General features: G+C 47.4%; 1 protein-coding gene across 1 annotated transcript in view; it reads left to right on the top strand.

Moving 5' to 3' along the window:
• The window catches only part of pxdn (peroxidasin), a 53,751-nt gene that overhangs the window by 26,521 nt on the left and 6,464 nt on the right, over positions 1-20,766 (top strand). Inside the window, exons 8-19 of the mRNA XM_080850310.1 lie at positions 5,506-5,623; positions 6,530-6,699; positions 7,645-7,917; positions 8,470-8,586; positions 9,181-9,339; positions 10,611-10,723; positions 11,177-11,333; positions 11,856-11,964; positions 13,961-14,118; positions 15,296-16,799; positions 16,990-17,124; positions 17,630-17,838. Coding sequence (XP_080706436.1) covers positions 5,506-5,623; positions 6,530-6,699; positions 7,645-7,917; positions 8,470-8,586; positions 9,181-9,339; positions 10,611-10,723; positions 11,177-11,333; positions 11,856-11,964; positions 13,961-14,118; positions 15,296-16,799; positions 16,990-17,124; positions 17,630-17,838 — 3,222 coding nt within the window. The remainder of the gene's footprint in view (positions 1-5,505; positions 5,624-6,529; positions 6,700-7,644; positions 7,918-8,469; positions 8,587-9,180; positions 9,340-10,610; positions 10,724-11,176; positions 11,334-11,855; positions 11,965-13,960; positions 14,119-15,295; positions 16,800-16,989; positions 17,125-17,629; positions 17,839-20,766) is intronic.

Below are 20,766 nucleotides of genomic sequence, written 5' to 3'. Positions count from 1 at the left end.
GATGACCCCCGGATAGTCTATATCTTCCGGTGGGGTCAGGGATAGGTATGCGAGGCCATAATTAATTATGCTGTGGTGTAGGTAGCGTTTTCGCCCCTTCCCACCACTTCGGTAGTTAAATTACGTTGCCTAACCAGCTGATGCCGCTAAAAAGTGTTTGATATCGTGGTGACAGCGGCGTGTTCGCCCCCTCTCCCACCATTCATTGTGTTGCGATTACTACCTACTGGTGTTGTAGTTCGCTCCTTTTAACAGCGCTCATAGAAACGCAGTTACAATTCCCTAGGGGGATTACTTGCGTATAATGAATGCCTACGATAGGGTTGGTAATTCAAATCTGTAACACATTGAGCTGGCTTAGCACACTGGGTAAGTCGCCGGTTGCTACACAAGCGACCAGGGTTCGTATCCTGCCTCCGGCGCTCTAATGTGAAATTGGATCATCGTTGTATTAATTTTCAAATCGCTGGTGTGTTTGGTGAAGGCTTGCGTGTCCGCCCCCTCTCCCACCGTCCATACTACACTGTTGTGTTATAGCGATTGTTACGCTACCCCCACTGGCCCAGTCTAGCGGTGGAGTTGGCAGTAGATTGCTTTTTGTGGCTAAAAAAGATAAATTGTCATAGTGGTTGTCCCACACCCATAGCCGCTTGAAGGACGCGCTTTCGCTTCTTCTTCCAGTGCTCAGAGGAAACGCAATTGCAATTCCGCTAGCTGAATTACTTGTACATGGTGAACGCCTATGTGACTACAGTTAACTGTAATTCTTCAGTGATGCTTTAGCCCACTTGAAAAGCCGCTGGTTTACCACGCCAGCGATCAGGGTTCGCAACCCACATCCGGCGCCCTCACTCAAACCTGAATTCACGATTTAATTCATTTTCAGGTCGCTGGTTTACCACGCCAGCGACCCGGGTTCGCATCCCGCCTCCGGCGCCCTGGCACTAAATTGAATCCTCGATTGAATTGAGTCAGATTCATTAAAAGAAGTTCTCCCTGCAATATTGTGGGAAAGCCCAGTATTATACTGTTGTTTCAGTTCATTGTGTGTGGCCATCCACCCTCTCCTGGTGAAGGCAGTGTGCTCGCTCCCCGCTCCCAGCACAGGTGTGGTCTGTATCAACCAGCCGATCAATTCAATTATATAGTGCTTCTCTAAATACGCGAAGACACTTTACAGAGTAGTCTGGCCTAGGCCATACATTCAGACAATCATACCAGTGGTGGTAAGCTACATCAGTAGCCACAGCTGCCCTAGGGCAGACTGACGGAAGCGTGGCAGCCAGTCGGCGCCAAACGGCCCCTCCGACCCACCACCAACGTTCATTCAGTTCATACCATGTTATGCATGTATTTGTAGTTGTTGGCCTGCAGATATTTGTCAGGGATGGCAGCGGTTCCTGCCTCCCTCTCCCGGCATCTATTCTGCACTGTGTAACCCATTGAGGGTGGCCATCCCCCTCTCCTGTTGAGGGTAGTGCTCTCGCTCCCCGCTCCCAGCACAGGTGTGGTTTGTAATTGTTGGTTGAGAATATTGGTCGGTGAGGGCAGCGGTTCCTGCCTCCCTCTCCCGGCATCTAGTCTACACTGTGTAGCTCGTTGTGCGTGGCTATCCACCCTCTCCTGGTGAAGGTAGAGCCCTTGCTCCCCGCTCCCAGCACAGGTGTAGTGTGCAGTTTGGCCTGCAAATATTTTGTCGGTGAAGGCAGCGGTTCCTGCCTCCCTCTACCGGCATCTATTCTGCATCTATATCTATTCTATATTTATGCTGATTAACCCATTGAGTTGGCTATTCCCCTCTCCTGGTGAGGGTAGTGCTCTCGCTCCCCGCTCTAAGCACAGGTGTGGTTTGTAGTTTGGCCTGCAGGTATTTTGTCGGTGACGGCAGCGGTTCCTGCCTCCCTCTCCCGGCATCTGCTCTGCACCGTGTAATATTTTGTGTGTGGCCATCCACCCTCTCCTGGTGAAGGTAGTGCTCTCGCTCCCCACTCCCAGCACAGGTGTGGTTTGTAACTGCTGGCCTGTAAATATTGTCGTTGGAGGCAGCGGTTCCTGACCCCCTCTCCCGGCACCTAGTCTAGTCTGATTGTCCCCATTATGTTGGGACCATTATCCACTACTGAGGCTTACCACTACCGTTCTCTCTCAGTGGTGCGTGGGTTGCAGACAAGGTGGGTAACCACTCTTGCACGGCCTGCATGGCCCCCTGCAGGCAATCTTGCCGTACCTGGACGACTGGCCCCTTGTGCCCCGTCCCCAGATGGCCCTGGACACGACGCATCTCCTTCAATTTAACAAAGAGCTGCCTGGTCCAATCGCAGATCACACTCTTCTCAGGGTGACTCTAGATTCAGTCGTTATGAGGGCTTGTCCATCGTCACGGCGATTGTACGACAACCTACACCTTCTTCCCCATTTCAGGAAGGCAGGCAGTTGCGTTACGCAGAATTCTGCGCCTTCTAGGGAAGCTGACAGCAGCCGATACTGTGGTTCCTCTAGGCCTGCTGTCGCTACGCCCCCTCCAGTGGTGGCGTCACAGTTTTTATCTGGGCGCCGAGCAGCACCGGCACAGGAGACTCAGGGTGTCACCTTGTTGATATTCTGGGGCTGGGGGCTGTGCACAGGGCATTGCAGGCTCCTGCCCTTCTTGGAAGGCCGACACTTGCTCGTGCAGTCAGACAAGGTTTCGACCGTCTCCCATATCAATCACCAGGGAGTTGCGTTTCTGCCAATCCCGTTGATTTTTCCAACTCTACAGGGAGTTCTCCAGCAGGGCCACAGACTGCTGCTGGTAGCCCCTTCTGGCCAGGGAGGACGTGGTTCCCACTTCTGTGCAGGCTGCAGCGGGGCGCCTCCCCGACAGGAAGAATCTCCTGTCTCAGTAACAGGGTCGGATATGGCATCCCGACCCTCATTGGTTGCAGCTGTTGGTCTGGCCGCCGCAGGGCCCAACCCACTGCTGACGACAGATGTTCGGACGTTGTCCGTAAAACCATACTGAATGCCCGGGAACCCTCTACCCGGGCGCAGTATGAGAACAGGTGGCAGCTGTTGCCGCATGGCGAGGGCCCCGTGCATTGCGTGGTCCAGAGCGCCTTAGAGTTCCTCCAGTCACTCCTGGATGGGGGCCGGTCCCCGGCTACCCTGGGGGTGTATGTGGCAGCTATATCCTCCCGACATGCTCTGGTGGATAATGACACGGTGGGGAGCCACAGGTTGGTGTCCCTTTTTTTCTGAGGAGCGCATTACGGCTGCGCCCCCCACAAGCACGGCGCGCCCCAGCATGGGATCTGCACCTTGTGCTTGATGCCTTGTGTTGTCTCCTTTTGAACCCCTGGCTCAGGCAGAGCTAAAGTGGGTCTCTACAAGACGGCTTGGCGAAGCACGTTGGGAAGCTCCATGCACTGTCCATGAGCGGCTCCTGTTGAGGTGGAGTCTGGATGGCCCAGGGGTTACCCTGTGGCCGAGTTCAGTTTCTTCTGAAGGTTTACACAGTCAACCTTAATCGACCTATCCACCTGCCGCAACTTATTCCCCCTGAGGGGTAAGACAGGTTGAAATTATTGTGCCCTATGCGGGCCCTGAGGGCATATGTGGCTGCGACCGCAGGTATTCGGCGGTCGAATCAGCTTTCCTCTGCTATGGTGACCCTAGGAGGGGCTCTGCTTCTTCCAAGCAGCGACTGTCCCACTGGGTGGTGGAGACCATCACCCAGGCGTATAAAGGAAGTGGGCACCCCCTGCCATCCGGGGTGAGGTGCCACTCCACCAGAGCTGTCTTGACATCCTGGGCAGCCTCGCGGGGCATTCCCCTGGAAGATGTCTGCGAGGCAGCATCATGGACATCACCTAGTACCTTCTCCAGGTTCTACCGGGTGAATGTTGCCACTCCCCAGCCGTTGGCTGTGATCCTGTCACCTAGACATATAGGGAAGTGGGCACCCCCTGCTATCCGGGGTGAGGTGCCTCTCCACCAGAGCTGTCTTGACATCCTGGGCAGCCTCGCGGGGCATTCCCCTGGAGGATGTCTGCGAGGCAGCGTCATGGACATCACCTAGTACCTTCTCCAGGTTCTACCGGGTGAATGTTGCCACTCCTCAGCCATTGGCTGTGATCCTGTCACCTAGACATATAGGGAAGTGGGCACCCCCTGCTATCCGGGGTGAGGTGCCACTCCACCAGAGCTGTCTCCACATCCGGGGCAGCCTCGCGGGGCATTCCCCTGGAAGATGTCTGCGAGGCAGCATCATGTACATCACCTAGTACCTTCTCCAGGTTCTACCGGGTGTATGTTGCCACTCCTCAGCCGTTGGCTGTGGTCCTGTTGCGTGACTCTGCTGCTTCCTCTCAGTAAGGCAAGTGCTGGAGTTCTTTGTGACTTTGTTGGTATATGTCATCCAGTGCTTGAAAGCACCGTCTAGCGGTCAGTAAGGATGAAATAGAACGAAAGTTACGTATGTAACTACGGTTCTATGAATCACTGGATGACCGCTAGACCGTTCTGTCACTCAGAATCCTCGTGCTCTCGCGAGAAGATTGTGTAGGAACAGTTTCCCTGACCCCACTGGAAGATATAGACTATCCGGGGGTCATCGGGGTCACAAGGTGACAATGTTGGTATTATTCCTCGACCTGCGCGTGCGCGAGGTGGATCATCCAGTGCTTGAAAGCACCATCTAGTGGTCATCCAGTGATTCATAGAACCGTAGTTACATACGTAACTTTCGGTTTAAACACACACAGAAAAGACATTACAGAAGTGAAATTAGTTGTTTAAAGAAAGAAAAGAAAAAGAAGTAAGAAACCCACTCACCAAGTTCCTTTATTTGTTTCAAAACATTCAGTTGTAAATTATACTCAGTTATATTCATTATCATGTTCAGTTATTAGCCATTAGCTTTGTGCTAAGTGTTCAGTCATTAGCTATTAGCGCACTGATGGCCATTCATAGCTATTGCAGAAGAATTCATAGATATCTGGAAATGTACTGAAATGCTTTAACAGTAGGAGAGTGAAAGTCTGTGGTGCTTATGAGGCCTGAGGCTGGAGAAACACATAGGGATAGAGGAGAGGGGTGTGGTGGCTGTCACCGTGCCTGTGGCTGTTGTGTGGTTGGTGTGGTGCCGAGACATTATGACTCGCTCTGTCAGACTGCCAAACCATTCCCTAAGGAGAGAGGCAGGGAAGGGAGAGAGAGAGACGAGTTTTAAAGAGAAAGAGAGAAGAGGGTCATTTCCTGCTGGCATTTACATGGCCACCCGCTCCTCAAGCCAGCCTTCTATGGTGCGAGTGCCTCCAGTAGCTGTCCTCGTGCCAGTCCTGGTCCAGTAAAGGCTGATTGCTCTCCTCTGTCTTTCTCTCTGTCCCTCCCCCTGTTATGTCCCCCCCCTCCTGTCTCTCTCTTTCTCTGCTTGATCCATCTGTCCTTTAAATCCCTCCTCCACTGTTTTCTTCCTCTCTCCCTTTCCGTCCATTCTTTCTCCTCCTTTGCCCTCCTCTCCCCCAGAGGTCCCCAGAATCACCTCGGAGCCCCGGGACGTGGACGTGACCTCAGGGAACACGGTGTACTTCACCTGTCGTGCAGAGGGTAACCCCAAGCCCCAGATCATCTGGCTGAGAAACAAGTGAGCCCCAACGCCATTACTCATAATTAATCTCCGCTGTCGACCTGCACCGCATGCTCCTCAGCAGAGGGGCCAAGGGGGCCTTGCAAATGAAGAGCTCCAGTCGGCTGAATGACTCCCCCCTCATTGAGGCCTACGTGTCTGGGGCCCAAAGGGCATGACCTCCCTGTGGGTGTTCCACCAGTGATTAGCAACGAATAGCCCCCCTCGTTTGACTTTTTGTCAAATGGTTATTCTTTGTTCATCCCAGGGTACTATGTTAAGAAATGGTACCTGATGTGCTCCAACACCAATAACAATGCATTGGACAGAATAGATATAGCCACAACATATAATATACCATGCTATATTAAAGTATTTAAGTGAAGAATTAAAGTTTGATGGCTGTGGTTAAGTTTGCCAGCTAATGTGTGAGGTGTATAGCTGAATGAAGTTAAGTAGTACCACACAACGATAGTACTGGTAAACATATTACAGCGACTTACTGTTGTGTTTCTTCTGATAATTTACTGGAGATAGAGTAAAAAAAATGTAGAGCTCATATCTTCTTACTGTGAATACCATGCAGATGAAATACTACAAAAATAACTGCACTATGGTACTGGCTAATAGTCAGTAATTTACTGTAGTTTCCACAGGAAATGTTTAACAGTGTAATTAAAATTGCTTTATGTAAACATTCTAAAAGGGAGCCAGCACAGGAAATGTTACACAAGTGCATGGAAGTGGCTAGTGGTCCACTTAAACGTGTTTGTTTTTCTGCTGTGTGCTGTGCGGAGCACTGCCTTGTGTCAGTTGGTGCCTTGCCTGACAGAATACCTCCTGCTAGGTGTTGTGAGTGTTGTATAAACATGTGTTGAGTCCTCACATGAAGGTTTGGTGTCTGATGTTCCATTTCTTCTACAGCAATGCACTGAACATGCGCGACGACGCACGCCTCAACCTGCTGGAGGACGGCACACTGATGATCCAGGACACACGCGAGACTGACCAGGGTGTCTACCAGTGCATGGCCAAGAACGTGGCTGGAGAGGTGAAGACGTCAGAGGTCAACCTGCGCTACTACGGCACACCTTGTGAGTGTCGTGTGATGCATTCCATCCCATTCCAACACCCACGACGTCCCCAATCAATAGCAACCTATAATAGTTAATGTGCAAAAAACATGTGCTTGGCACACAGACTGTAGCCAACATGTAGCCTACTGTATATTAGGCTTATTAGGCTCATTTATGTGAACAAGGGATTTGAATAACAAAAAGAAACTGAACAATAACAGATTGAATAAAAGTTGCAATTATGTAAGCATTACGACAAGCTTTTACATTACGTTTAATCCAATAAGCTCCCTTAGAAATGTTAACTGGAGAAAAGTCATCCGCACAAGCCTTTTGAGCTCTTAGAGCTTTTCCCGAGACCAGAGTACCCACACACACACACACACACACACACACACACACACACACACACACATACACACAGTGCAGATACACGTAGGCTGTCGTCCATCTGTCTCTGCAGTAGATAGTCGGGAGTCTGCCCCTTGAGCTCTGTGACCCATGGGTCAGTTCTACAGTGATGGATGGCGCGTAGGCCAGGCCCAGTTTAGAAACTGCTGTCAGACAGATGTTTGGCGTTTCCTGTTCATTCTGACCACGGGCAGTAGGCCTGGGAGTCGATGTCATTGCTTCTTTTCCCCCAATAACAGGCTTCAGAAGTTCATCTCAGTTCAGACTGTTTGTGTTATAGAAGGATGCCGGAGTTTACAAATCCCCTGCATTAACCCTTAAGAGGGTTATGTAAATGTGTGTTTCATTATGTAAAGCATTTGCAGAGTTTTGCTGTCTATTTCAGTTTTGAAGATTTGTTTCAGTATTACTCCCCCCCCAACACACACACACACACACACACACACACACACACACACACACACACACACACACACACACAGACACACACACACACACAGACACACACACACACAGTCTTACGGACACATATCTGACTCTGTCCCCTCTAAGCACGGCCCAGCTTCGTGATCCAGCCGCAGAACACAGAGGTGCTGGTGGGTGAGAGCGTGACCCTGGAGTGCAGTGCCACTGGCCAGCCCCACCCCCGCGTCTCCTGGACCCGTGGAGATCGCACGGCCCTGCCCACCGACGACCGTGTCAACATCACCCCCTCCGGAGGCCTATTCATCCAGAATGTCAACCAGGCCGACGGCGGCCAGTACACCTGCTTCGCCAGCAACGAAGTGGACACCATCCAGGCCACCGCCTTCATCATAGTGCAGGGTGAGCACTCAGTGGCTACTGGCTGGGAGATTGCTGTGAGCGCTATGTTGATGATTTGGCCTTTTTACGAGCTAATTTAGCAGCAGTTCCCGTTCAGCTCAACATCCAGCAGTAGTAGTAGTAGTAACCCATTTCCTCTCTGCAACCACACCTCTGTCTCTCAGGGATTGTGCTTTAGCCTTGTTGTTGTTGGCTCACCTCGTGGTGCTCATGCTGCTGTATGTACACAGTGGGCGGGTGGCCTTGACCAAGTTGGAGCTTGCAGACCCTTTTAACTCACCAACACACTCTGGTGAAGAGCTTAGCTGTAACGTGAAGCAATGAACTGGCAGTGAAACACTGCAGCCCATGGCTGTTTAGCCGTCTCCCTCTCCTTAAGAAGTGCCTTGTTTTTGTTTGTTGTCAGTTTTTGTCTATTTCTTTACCATCATTTCTTTTCCTCTGTATTTGACCTTGCCAGAAGTTAAGAGACCTGCTAGGAGAAAGAGAGTAATCAGCCATATGGTATGCAGTAAACAACTTCCTGTTTCTTTTCCTCCTCTCTCACTTCAGCTGTCCCCCAGTTCACTGTGACCCCACAGGACCAGACGGTTCTTGAGGGCCACACCGTGGACTTCACCTGTGAGGCCAGTGGATACCCACAACCTGTCATAGCCTGGACCCGTGGAGGTGAGTCCTGCAGAGGAGCCATTGACCTGTTCAAATAAACTCAGTTTAAGTGACAGACAGCATGGTGTGACTGGTGTCTGCGTGCATCTTTGAATTTCCGAAAGTAAAGAGCAGTAGTAACGATGGTTATGAGTAGGAAGATAGTAAAGAGCAGTAGTAACAATGGTTATGAGTAGGAAGATGACTTCCCAATTCATTAAAGTGTTAAGTAAGGGATAATGGATGAGACCATGTTTGGATAGCAGAAAATGATGCATGTTCCGGAATGCTGTGAAGGCCATAATACTGCTTGTACTAGGTTCAGCACACTTGCATTGTGTTAATTAGCGGATATAATATCCACATTTTAATCACTTAAACTGACTTGTTACATGTAGTGTAACAGTATTAAAAGCTATTTCAGACATTTGTAATATGTTGCTACTCTCTGTAGAGCCATCGGTCCACTAGTCTGTCTCAACGCAACAGTTCATTTCAACTTTACAATGGACCTGGAAAAGTGTAATACGGTCATAAACCTGGAACGACTTCATAGATAAGCAAAAATGAAAAGCTAACTTGACGTTTATGAAAAATCTTCCTTTCTTCTGACAGGAAGCCCGCTGCCAAATGATAGGCGGCATGTGGTGCTCTCCACGGGCACCCTCCGCATCTCTCGTGTGGCACCTCATGACCAGGGCCAGTATGAGTGCCAGGCCATCAGTCCCGTAGGCACCGTGACTACAGGCGCTCAGCTCAACATCCAGCAAAGAGGTAACCTTCCTCCCCCTCCTGTGCCTGTAAACACACAATGCAATTAGATCTCCACAGCCATTAATATCCTCTGGAACAACTTACATAGTACTCCACACATAACTAACTATATCAAGACTACTTGCACTTTTACCATATAAAACATATATGAAGCTTATAAATATCTCATGAAGAATATCCATACCATTATATGTCATGGATGTCTCAAATTAGCCCTGCAGTCATTGCTGTTAGTTTTAACAGTGCAGTTTTTATATTTCCCACTCAAGTCATATAGCAACATGTGTTAAGAGAACTCAAGTGACATTTCTGATAAAAACTGCCTTGTAAATGCAGCTTATGTTAACAAATGGAAATGTTGTAGGATAGAGGAGGCTTGCTTTGGGGTGAGGGAGGGTGAGGGGTCGTAAGGCTGAGTGGTAGGGAGTGGCTCAGCCAAACCTCCTGTAGCTAATTTGTCATTTACACACTCTGGAAAGCGTTCAATTACTGCAACAATCCCCCCTGAAAGGCACCCAGTGACAGACAGGAGTCTGTCCCCCATCCCCCCCTAAAACGTAGCCTCAGATAAATTATAGGCTTGCAGAGCAACCCAGGAAAACAAGGAAGTCTGTAATTCCGAAATGACAAGATGTTTTCCATGTTGTAATGGTTGTTAACACAAACACTAAAAGCATGCCATATAATGGACACCTTCATGAGCACAGGATTTCTACACAGTGGCATCACAGAATCTACAGTGTGGCAGTAAAGGATGGATGTTCAAGTATAGCAGGAGAGAAGGACAAAGAGGAGGAAGCCATAGAACTTTATAAACAATAGAAACCCAGAAAGAGTATGTGTATTTGAGCCATGATTGCTTACAATGTGAAGACAAAAGTCAACAAGTTGATCTAGATCGTTTGAAATTTGTGACTCTTGGTCTAGTATTTATCAAATAGTGCTTACAGACACTTTTACTCTGAAGTGGAGAGTGATCAAATTTTGGCTTTGTGAGAGATCCACTTCAGCTATGAAGGCATTATTGCTCTACAATGTACGATGTTATACACTACAATGATTCTAGATACATTTGAAGCAACAGTGCCTTTCATAGTGTCTGACTGTAAGATAAAACAAAGACTAACATAACCCAGGGCCATGTCATGAAAGCATTGCTATGTTTGTGTCAAGCTTTGAGACATTTGTCATGTATTAAAAAAAAAGACGCCTGTAAGCGATTCTGCCCTGAGCACTTGCGTAATCATTAACACGTCTTTTTAAATCATCAGTAACGCCTGTTTTCACAAACGCTCCGAGGGATGCAACGGTGGAGTCTGGCACGGATGTCCAGATTCCCTGCAGTGCTCAGGGAGAGCCCCTGCCCGTCATCACCTGGAACAAGGTTAGAGCACCCAGCAGACGGTCGCCAAGGCCATCACCCAGCCCTCTTGACTATATCCGTTATGGAAGTACTGTCAGAAGTAATGTACTGAGCTGTCATGCAGAGCTGGAGGAGGGATAGGGAAGACTGTTGAAGGCAGAGAGTGGAAGGGAGTGAAAGGGAGTGGAAATATGGCTGTCTACACATGGTATCAAGGAGGTTTGTGGAAGTGCAAGCCCTTTTATAAAAAAAAAAAATGACAAAGAAATTGGCTATGCTTTTTTCTTGTTCTCATGTATGATGCAATGAAAATGAACTAGGTTTTATGCCAATTCTCAGGACTTTGGTGGAATGATTCTTGAGTAATGGCATTAGGGGGGTGTGGTAACAGTAGCCCAAGTGTACGTGAGGGATTGGCCCTTGTTTTGTCCATCTTTACGATCCCCGCTCTCCTGCCCTCTCTTTGACCCTCAGGATGGGGTCCAGATAACAGAGAGCGGAAAATTCCACATTAGCCCTGAGGGATACCTGGGGGTCAGTGATGTTGGGCCTGCAGACGGGGGACGCTATGAGTGTGTCGCTCGGAACTCCATCGGGTTCTCTTCCAGCAGTATGGTTCTAACTGTCCAAGGTAAGCTGATTCTAGCCCAGTTAAAATACAAAGAAAGGCATGACACATTACTGGATATAGTAAATTCGTATTATCCAAATATAAAATAAGCCTCACCCAGATGAATTATGTCTGTTGGCAAGACCTTCTTGACACAGTTTGTAACTTGTTTTTCCTCTGTCAGTCATAATCTCTCTGCCCTTATTAACTTGCCCAGTTAGTGTGATACCTTTTCTGGTATTGAGTCGAGAATCATTAATTTTTCTGAGGCAGAACTGCCTGTCCTGACTTAAACATTGCATGGCATCAACAGCAGTTGGATCAGAAATGTCAATTCAAGGGTCACCTTCCAATGTAAGATATTCACAAATGCTCTTACTTGGCCACATGAAAGGGGTGAGGTATCCTAGATACTGACCTTACGGATGTGGCCATAACCAGCAAATCAGCTGTCACAGAAGACTGCCACTGTATTATCTTGCATGTGTATTGTCCCTTACATCTAAAACATCTCTTTCTGCCCAATTGCCCATCCTTTTGAAGTGCCCCAGGTTAGCCGAGAAGGGGATCCATTTGTGGACCGGTCCATCGAGGAGGCCATCCGTAGTGTCAACAGTGCCATTGACTCCACTAGGAGACATCTGTTTGATGGGTAAGCAGCCAATCCCCCTCTCATCCTCAGAGCCTCTTAAACCCAGTCTCCAGTGGCTGTCCTGCTCAAAGCCAAGCCAGGCCTGCATGAATGCCCCTGGTGTGAGTCACCACGGAGATGCGAAGTGGTGTGGTCAATAGCAACACTTGTACCATAGATCATGTCAAATAGTAAGGCATGAAAGTGCAGTGTGGTATTTGTCTGCGCTGAGTGTTTATGTGGGATGGATGCGATCACGGAAGGTTTTGCCCCTGTGATACACTGTGATATGTCAATTGCCCCAAGTACAGAAGCATACAGACCAGTAAAGAGGCATTTGCAGTCAAGGCCCATTCCCTCTCTGCTGCACCTGTGTCAGTGTCCTCCTGATACGAGTCATATTATGTGTCTTCATTGAAAGAATAACTGACAAGGACATATCCTGCGCCGCACCATTTTGAAACTCACCAACCTTGCAGAGTTTGGTAATAAACCTCTTGTACACCTGGCAACGTCTCACATGTTGAAGGTTCTTAGAAACATAGTACAGTGTTCACCTAAGATGGATGCTTCCCGGGTGGGATCCTTACCCCCCAGAACAATCTTGGAAAGTAAAAGACAGCATGTACACAAACCACATCAGGCAGTGAGTACTGGAGACTGCAGATGGGATATACAGGGGATGTTTCCGGAGTGCCTAACACAGCCCGCCGAGGGTCCTCAGCTCCACTAATGACAATCACAGAGAACCTGTGTCTCATTGCGCAGATTGCTAATTCAGCCGCTCTGGTGTGTTGACACAGCATGAGAAGAGATTAAGGCCAGCAGATTGCTGTTCTTCTTTTTTCTTTTCCTTTTCTCTTTCCCCCTTTCTCCAGCTATATCTGTCTCTGCTTGCCATCGTCGTTGCCAGACATTCATATATCTGTCCCTCAGTCTAGAACATACAGCAGTATATCAATCACCAGATGAAAAACATGCTTGATTTGCAAGTTGCTTAGTGAAGTTCTAGTGTATTCCGTAAAAAAGGTCAAATGCATTTCAGTAATGCCCCCTGCCCTCCGCCCTTGCCATTAATTGCCTCACCACAAATCCTATAATTGGAGTTTCCCTCTATATCCTAGACCACAGTTCCAGGCATGACAATTAGGTCCACAGGTGGTTCACAAATTCTTGGTATCATTCTTTTTGATACAGTGGCATGTAGCTTGTAGTGGGATGAGATTGTTAGCCAGGTTTGTTGGCTGTGTTTGTCTCTGGAAATTGAACACCTACATTTGACAATACTTGATGCTTATCAGGATGGAAAACTGCCATCTGATCCTCACTGAAATGCAGAATGATGCCAGGTGAAAATGAACTTTCTGCAGATTTTCATCGTAGTTGAATAACAATCCAAACAATACCAAATGTGTCCGGATGTTGGAATATTATATCTATATTTTTTGAAGAATGCTCATTGTGTTTTTTTGCAAACAGCTGTTGCTGACGCCAATCGTGTGGTTACATGCCTTAGCCGCTGTTATTGGTTATTGGTGCACCTATTTTTTTCTACGTGTTACGCTTGGTTTCCATCCAAAGTAGTCAATTAATATTCATGTGCCCCATCACCCATGACATAACAGCAGGAGAACCTTATTTGGTCAACAAAGACAGGCTTGCTGGTCCATCTTTGAGGGTCCTAATCCAGCATGTTGTGGAGATACATTTTAAGATATCTGTTCTTACAGTGTCATTAATGTTGGGATTGCAGCTGTAGGGAATATGTATACCCCTCTCCCATTTTATATGGAGGGCCACATGAATGTGGCTCATGACTCCCATTCCGCATATGCATTCCATTGGCACACAGCTATGGAAATGATGCATCTTTGTTTATGTGAGAGGCGATATTTGTATTTTTCCAAAAATATTCTTTCATATGTGACTGAGTATTTGTATTTGAGCTCAAAATGTTCTCTGCAATTAGCAAATATAATGACACATTTGCCTGTGGTAAACATTCTGTCCTCCTTAGCTCCCCACGAACACCAGGAGAGTTGTTGGCCCTCTTCCGCTACCCGAGGGACCCCTACACGGTGGAGCAGGCGAGGGCAGGGGAGATCTTTGAGCAGACTCTACTTCTCATCCAGCGACATGTCAATCAAGGGCTGACGGTCGACACAAATGGAACAGGTGAGCATCCAGTGTTGTGATTGTGGCGTCCAAAGCACATTCCAAAGGAAGTTTACAATAACACCTGGGAGTTGTAATGATGTTAAGACTCTGGTTAATGCTTTTATAGTGCATATTTGGCCAAGTTGGCCAACCTCCAATGAAATTGTAAATGGTCTTTGTGCAGGTGTGCACCATTATTTTTTGCAGTCCTCTCTGGGTGTGTCTAAGTAGCAGGCAGATCTCCATCTGGAAAAGATTTGGAAAAATTAAAACGGAGAAGCTGGATCATTCACTACCAATATTCAATGCTGCTTGCCTGATTAGAACATTAATGTCTAACCAAACAGCAAGGTACCCGGTCAGAGTTTTTTTTTTTGTGGGTTATTTTTAAAACTTTATAGCCAATGAGTCATGATGATACATGTAGGTAATGATGTCAGCTTGGCTTTGTGAAGGCATTCATGAGTTTGGCACGATACCATGGTGTTCATCGACTAAAACCAGGTGACTTGTTCCAGGAATTTCAATTTATATAGCTCATTTTTTACAGCCACAAAAAAGGATATTTGGTAGCCTTGTTTGAATACAAGCCCCATGGACACTGTGGCGCTTTCAGACACAGATGATAGAAGCTGGCTGTTTGCACTGGTAATGACAACAGCCAAACGCTTATTGTCGCCCCAAGGCCGTGACAGATCACTCTGGGGGTTTAGCCCGCCAGCGTAAAACAACCTAGCCTGATTGGATTATCATCTGATGACTTGGAACCTTTCCCCCGCTAGGTTATGACAGGCTACATCCACATGAGTAGCCTGCCTGGAGCAGGAGCTGGGTGGGGTCGGGTTTCTGGACGTGGTCTGTTTCGTTAGCCAAATGACCTTTCACAGGAAGTTATGCATGCACGGGCCTGTGCAGCCGGATCCCTTAAAGCTCCACAAGGGCCTTTGCTGACTCCTTCTTGAAAGCTTTACTGTCATCATGGCTGTTGAAGGTTCCTTAATAACCTTCTAGATCCAACAGCATTTAAGGTTAGACTGGTCGTGGTGAAGCTGTTTCATGTAAATATTTGGTAATGGTAAAAAGTGAGCTATCCAAGTTGTATGATTGTATGATACGTACAAAACATTTATAATAATAAACTTTACTGATGATACGTTTACAACATGCCAATATGCATTTTTCTTTATTTTTCCAGCCTTCCGTTATAATGACCTAGTGTCTCCACGCTTCTTGGAAATGATTGCCAACCTTTCGGGATGCACAGCGCACCGGCGATTCAACAACTGCTCTGACATCTGCTTCCACCAGAAGTACCGCAGCCATGATGGCACATGCAACAACCTGCAGCATCCTATGTGGGGAGCCTCTCTGACCGCCTTCGAGCGTCTCCTCAAGCCGGTTTACGACAACGGCTTCAACCTCCCGCGTGGCGTCAACGAGAGGCGGCACAACGGCTTCCCACTGCCCTTGCCACGCCTGGTCTCCACCACCATGATCGGTTCCGAGACCATCACGCCAGATGACCGCTATACACATATGCTGATGCAGTGGGGTCAGTTCCTGGACCACGACCTGGACTCCACGGTGGCGGCCCTCAGCCAGTCGCGCTTCTCCGACGGCCAGCTGTGCGCCCAGGTGTGCACTAATGACGCTCCCTGCTTCCCCATCATATTCCCACCCAACGACCCGCGGCAGCTGCGGAGCGGTGCGCGCTGCATGTTCTTTGTGCGCTCCAGCCCAGTGTGTGGCAGCGGCATGACCTCTCTGCTCATGAACTCCGTGTTCCCCCGCGAGCAGATCAACCAGCTCACCTCCTTCATCGACGCCTCCAACGTCTACGGTAGCTCACATCACGAGGCCGAGGAGGTCCGAGACTTGGCGAGCCACCGGGGTCTCCTCCGGCAGGGCATCGTTCAGCGCTCGGGCAAGCCCCTGCTGCCTTTCGCAGCTGGGCCGCCCACAGAATGCATGCGGGACGAGAACGAGAGCCCCATCCCCTGCTTCCTGGCGGGCGACCACCGTGCAAACGAGCAACTGGGGCTTACAGCCATGCATACAGTTTGGTTCCGCGAACACAACCGCATCGCAACAGAGCTGCTACGTCTGAACCCACACTGGGATGGGGACACCATCTACCATGAGTCCCGCAAGATCGTGGGCGCCCAGATGCAGCACATTACTTACAGCCACTGGCTGCCAAAGATCCTGGGTGAAGTGGGCATGAAGTTGATGGGCGACTACCGCAGCTATGACCCCAATGTCAACTCTGGAATCCTCAATTCCTTTGCCACCGCTGCCTTTCGCTTCGGCCACACACTCATTAACCCCATCCTGTACAGGCTGGATGAGAACTTCCAGCCCATCCCACAGGGCCACATCTCCCTACACAAGGCTTTCTTCTCACCTTTCCGTATAGTCAACGAGGGGGGCATCGACCCCCTTCTCCGTGGCCTGTTTGGGGTGGCAGGCAAGATGCGCGTCTCCACCCAGCTGCTTAACACCGAGCTGACTGAGAGGCTCTTCTCCATGGCTCACGCAGTAGCGCTGGATCTGGCTGCCATGAACATTCAAAGGGGCCGCGATCACGGAATCCCCCCCTACAACGACTACCGGGTCTACTGCAACCTCACATCTGCACAAACCTTCGAGGACCTCAGAAACGAGATCAAAAACCCAGCTGTGAGGGAGAAATTGCAAAGGTAAAAAAGACTTCAACTTCCTTGTTTGTTTTTGTTTTTTTATCTGCAGGTTGCTATCGCCAACTCGACCTTGGAATCTCATATCTCTATGCTCCAGATTCTCCACGACTGATTCATTGTTGCTCACGTCATGTCTGCCACTTGATTAATGTTACTGATTACTTCCGCTCTGGTGTCATTTCTGTTCCAGACTCTATGGCACTCCCTTGAACATTGACCTGTTTCCTGCTCTGATGGCTGAGGACCTGGTCCCTGGAAGCAGACTGGGCCCCACCCTCATGTGCCTGCTAGCTGCTCAGTTTAAAAGGCTGAGAGATGGTGACCGGTGAGCTGTTTCTCTTTTTCAACAGACATTCCTGGTATTGAAATTATGAAGTTCAATATTCCTTTCTTGACAAGAGTAACCTCACTACCATAGATAATATTTGTATGGGTATGCTAATGATCTCTTGTTATTCACAGTTAACAAGGACACCAAACCATTCTTTTTTTCCTCCAGCATACACAGTGTGATGACTTTTCCAATGCACTTAGCTAGAACATGATGTAAGGATAATATACTCTATGATCACTAGATCGAACTTTAAATGAAAGAGTGACCTATCTGCTTATTTTTCTCTTATGCTTCTCTTGATTTCATTGCTTTTAGATGTCTTATTTATTTTATGTTTTTATCATGTCTTTTAATATTTTTAATTCTACTAATCATTCTATTATACTATTCTTGTTTATTTTTACTGTCAACTGATTCACCTCGACTGAAAAGCGCTTTGGTACATCTCTTGTTAATGTGCTTTATAAATAAATGTTAATTGACTTGACCCAACCAGGTTCTGGTATGAGAATTCAGGAGTTTTCACACCAGCTCAGCTCACGCAGCTGCGACAAGCCTCCCTCACCCGTGTACTGTGTGACAACGGAGACAACATCACCCACATCCAGCCGGACGTCTTCTCGGTGGCCGAGTTCCCCCACGGTTATGGCAGCTGTGAAGACGTGCCCAAGATCGACCTGCGTATGTGGCAGGACTGTTGTGAAGGTGAGATTATCTTTGTGTTTGTCCACCTGCCAAGTGTCTCAGGACACCTCATTATGTCAAGGTGTCAGAAACAAAAGCCTATTTTAAGTTGTTTAGCAAACAATAAATAAACACAAACATACACAGATCATCTGAGTCAGCCATTTTGTGTCCCTTTGAAAAGGCAATGTTTCTATGGTAAAGTTCACAGTCACTGGATCTGACATGATGCAACTGGTTGCAATTATACTAATGACTCTCATATATAATGACGACATGCCTAGAAAAAAAAACGGAAATTCCGTTCTCCATAAAGTCTTCTGTTCTGCTCACCTTTGAACTAAGACTCACCCGATGTAATGTAGGCTTTTTCATAGACACATTTTAGTCTGATTACACTGATAAATACTGACTGGTCAAAATGTAATTTCTTTCAAGCCCTGATATTTTTCATTCCGTTTGAACGCCAGTGTCTGGAAAAGCTTCTTTGCCTAACCCAGAAACAGCCTGAAGTGAGACAGGAAAAATGCATTAGTCACCAACTCCCCTCCCCATACTTCATAGCACATATGTCAAACAGAGATGACATTTATTTACTTCTTCTATGCATACCACATGCCACGCAACAGCTATTAATCAACTGTCAATGAGGGATGAAAAAAGAAAAGTGACATTGACCACTAATCTGGTTCTCACTGGCTCTAAACCTAGATTCAAACCAGTACCAGCTTTGTCCATTCTTTGCATCCCACTACAGTATTGGCAACTTCATAATACCACAGTAAACTATCCCTCTGGCTGTTTGAGATGGAGAATTTGGCCTGATCTACATTCGAGTTGTTTGTGTGAAAAGGCTGTCTGCTTGTCTTCTGCTTTAATACTGAGGGTTGTGGCGTGAGAGTGTCAGATTGATGAACAGTGTTAATCACACACAATAAGCCACTGGCCCCTGCCCTGGGCCCCCCACCCTCAATGAGCCACGCTCTGTCTGTTCCAGCAGCCCACTGCTACTTCTCCAGCAGATTATCAGGATGTTTTGGATGACACCACTTGGTGTCACAGCAGGAAGCAGCAAGCGGGGATTCAAAGTTTGACCTCAGATCCTTTTGATGTTAAATTTCTGCCTCTTTAAGCTTCACACCTCATATCCTTTTCACAGGGGTTTTCCTCCGGGTTAGAAATTAGAAAAATCATGTCAGGATGGTAAATCCCCCACTAATTGACTTGCTGCTGCTTCCTGATAACTAAGGTGAAGCCATGCCAGAGATGATCACAGAAATCGACGCGCCTGCGCCACAAATAATAGACTTCTCTCACAAATGGTGTGCTGTAGAGGATTGGTCATAAGTACAATAGGGCCTTGGGTGCTAGCAGTCAGCTGGAGCTATCTTATCCCAAGCCTGGTGCTGTGGCCAGTCAACTCTAAGAGGCTGCTTCTTGGGTTTAAATAAACAGTGATTAGATGACAGGGTTATAGCTTTTATTAGAACCAGGAAACTGCAACTCTCTTTCTCTCGAGGTACCATTGGTTTGTTAAGGCCTTGAGGTACCGTTGGTTTGTTGAGACCTAGAGGTACCGTTGGTTTGTTGAGGCCTTGAGGTACTGTTGGTTTATTAGAGGTACTGTTGGTTTGTTAAGGCCTAGAGGTACCGTTGGTTTGTTAAGGCCTTGAGGTACCATTGGTTTGTTAAGGCCTAGAGGTACCGTTGGTTTGTTAAGGCCTTGAGGTACCGTTGGTTTGTTAAGGCCTAGAGGTACCGTTGATTTGTTAAGGCCTAGAGGTACCGTTGGTTTGTTAAGGCCTTGAGGTACCGTTGGTTTGTAAAGGCCCAGAGGTACCGTTGGTTTGTTAAGGCCTAGAGGTACCGTTGGTTTGTTAAGGCCTTGAGGTACCGTTGGTTTGTTAAGGCCTTGAGGTACCGTTGGTTTGTTGAGGCCTTGAGGTATCGTTGGTTTGTTAAGGCCTAGAGGAATGAGCCTATGAGCTACATACTTCTTGGCCTTGTTTGATTTGTCTGCAAGTTTGAATTTCTCTTCATAAATAGGAACATCTGATTTGGTTAGAAGACTCATCTCTCATCTTATGAGACATACATTTCCCTGCTGTAATGTTCACTGTACTCTTGATGATTGACATTGTCTTTTTTCCCTGTCATCATGTTTAACTGGGCTTTTGAGATACAAACATGGGCAAGAGCTCTAAAGGAATCACAGTAAATGGGGTTGATTAGCCAGTAGGTTAGAAAGCAGTTTCATCCCTATATTTTCCGAAGCTTATAGATGTATATTTATATTTGTCCTAAGTCAGTGTTGTCATTTCTGAGAGGAAAAGTGTGTTTTAAGTTCAAGTTTACACAATAAGTGATTGTAATCTAGCAATCTTTAAATCATAAGTATATTAAAACAATGTCTTGTATATGGGGTAGAACATTTCTAGAATGAAGTGCAAAGTTGATGGATGTTTTCTTTTCTTCACACCCTGACCTTGGGTCTGTTCATATTGGAAATGAACATGGAAAAGCCAAGTTAATAAACTTAGAATATCCTGCCTGAAGAAAGGCCGTTGAAAGGTCACCCTGACGAACTAGGTCACTACTGATCGAGTTCTCTGTAATGTACTCTTGGCTCCTTTAAAATGAAAAGGTGTCTGTGTGTGTGTGCGTGTGTGTGTGTGTGTGTATGTGTGTGTGTGTGTGTGTGAAATAGAGAGCACGACAGAGAGAGAGGCCCCTTTTTTCTCTCTGAAAGAGCAGAGAATCACAAAAATGCAAAGCTCATGCATTATCTCAAATTTGTCTCAGCTGCTAGGTTTTTCATCCTGGGTGGTTCTTAATTACACTTCAAAAAAGCACAATTGTATTATTACCGTAGAGGTTCATTTGATCTCCCTATAGTAGACAGCCCTCTTTCATGTTATATAACCACTTTTATGGCTTCACCCTGCCCAG

Source organism: Sprattus sprattus (assembly GCF_963457725.1).
Source record: "Sprattus sprattus genome assembly, chromosome: 13".
NCBI classification, from domain to species: domain Eukaryota; kingdom Metazoa; phylum Chordata; class Actinopteri; order Clupeiformes; family Clupeidae; genus Sprattus; species Sprattus sprattus.
The sequence above is the reverse complement of the archived record's forward strand: the minus strand, read 5'-3'. Positions and strand labels throughout refer to the sequence as shown.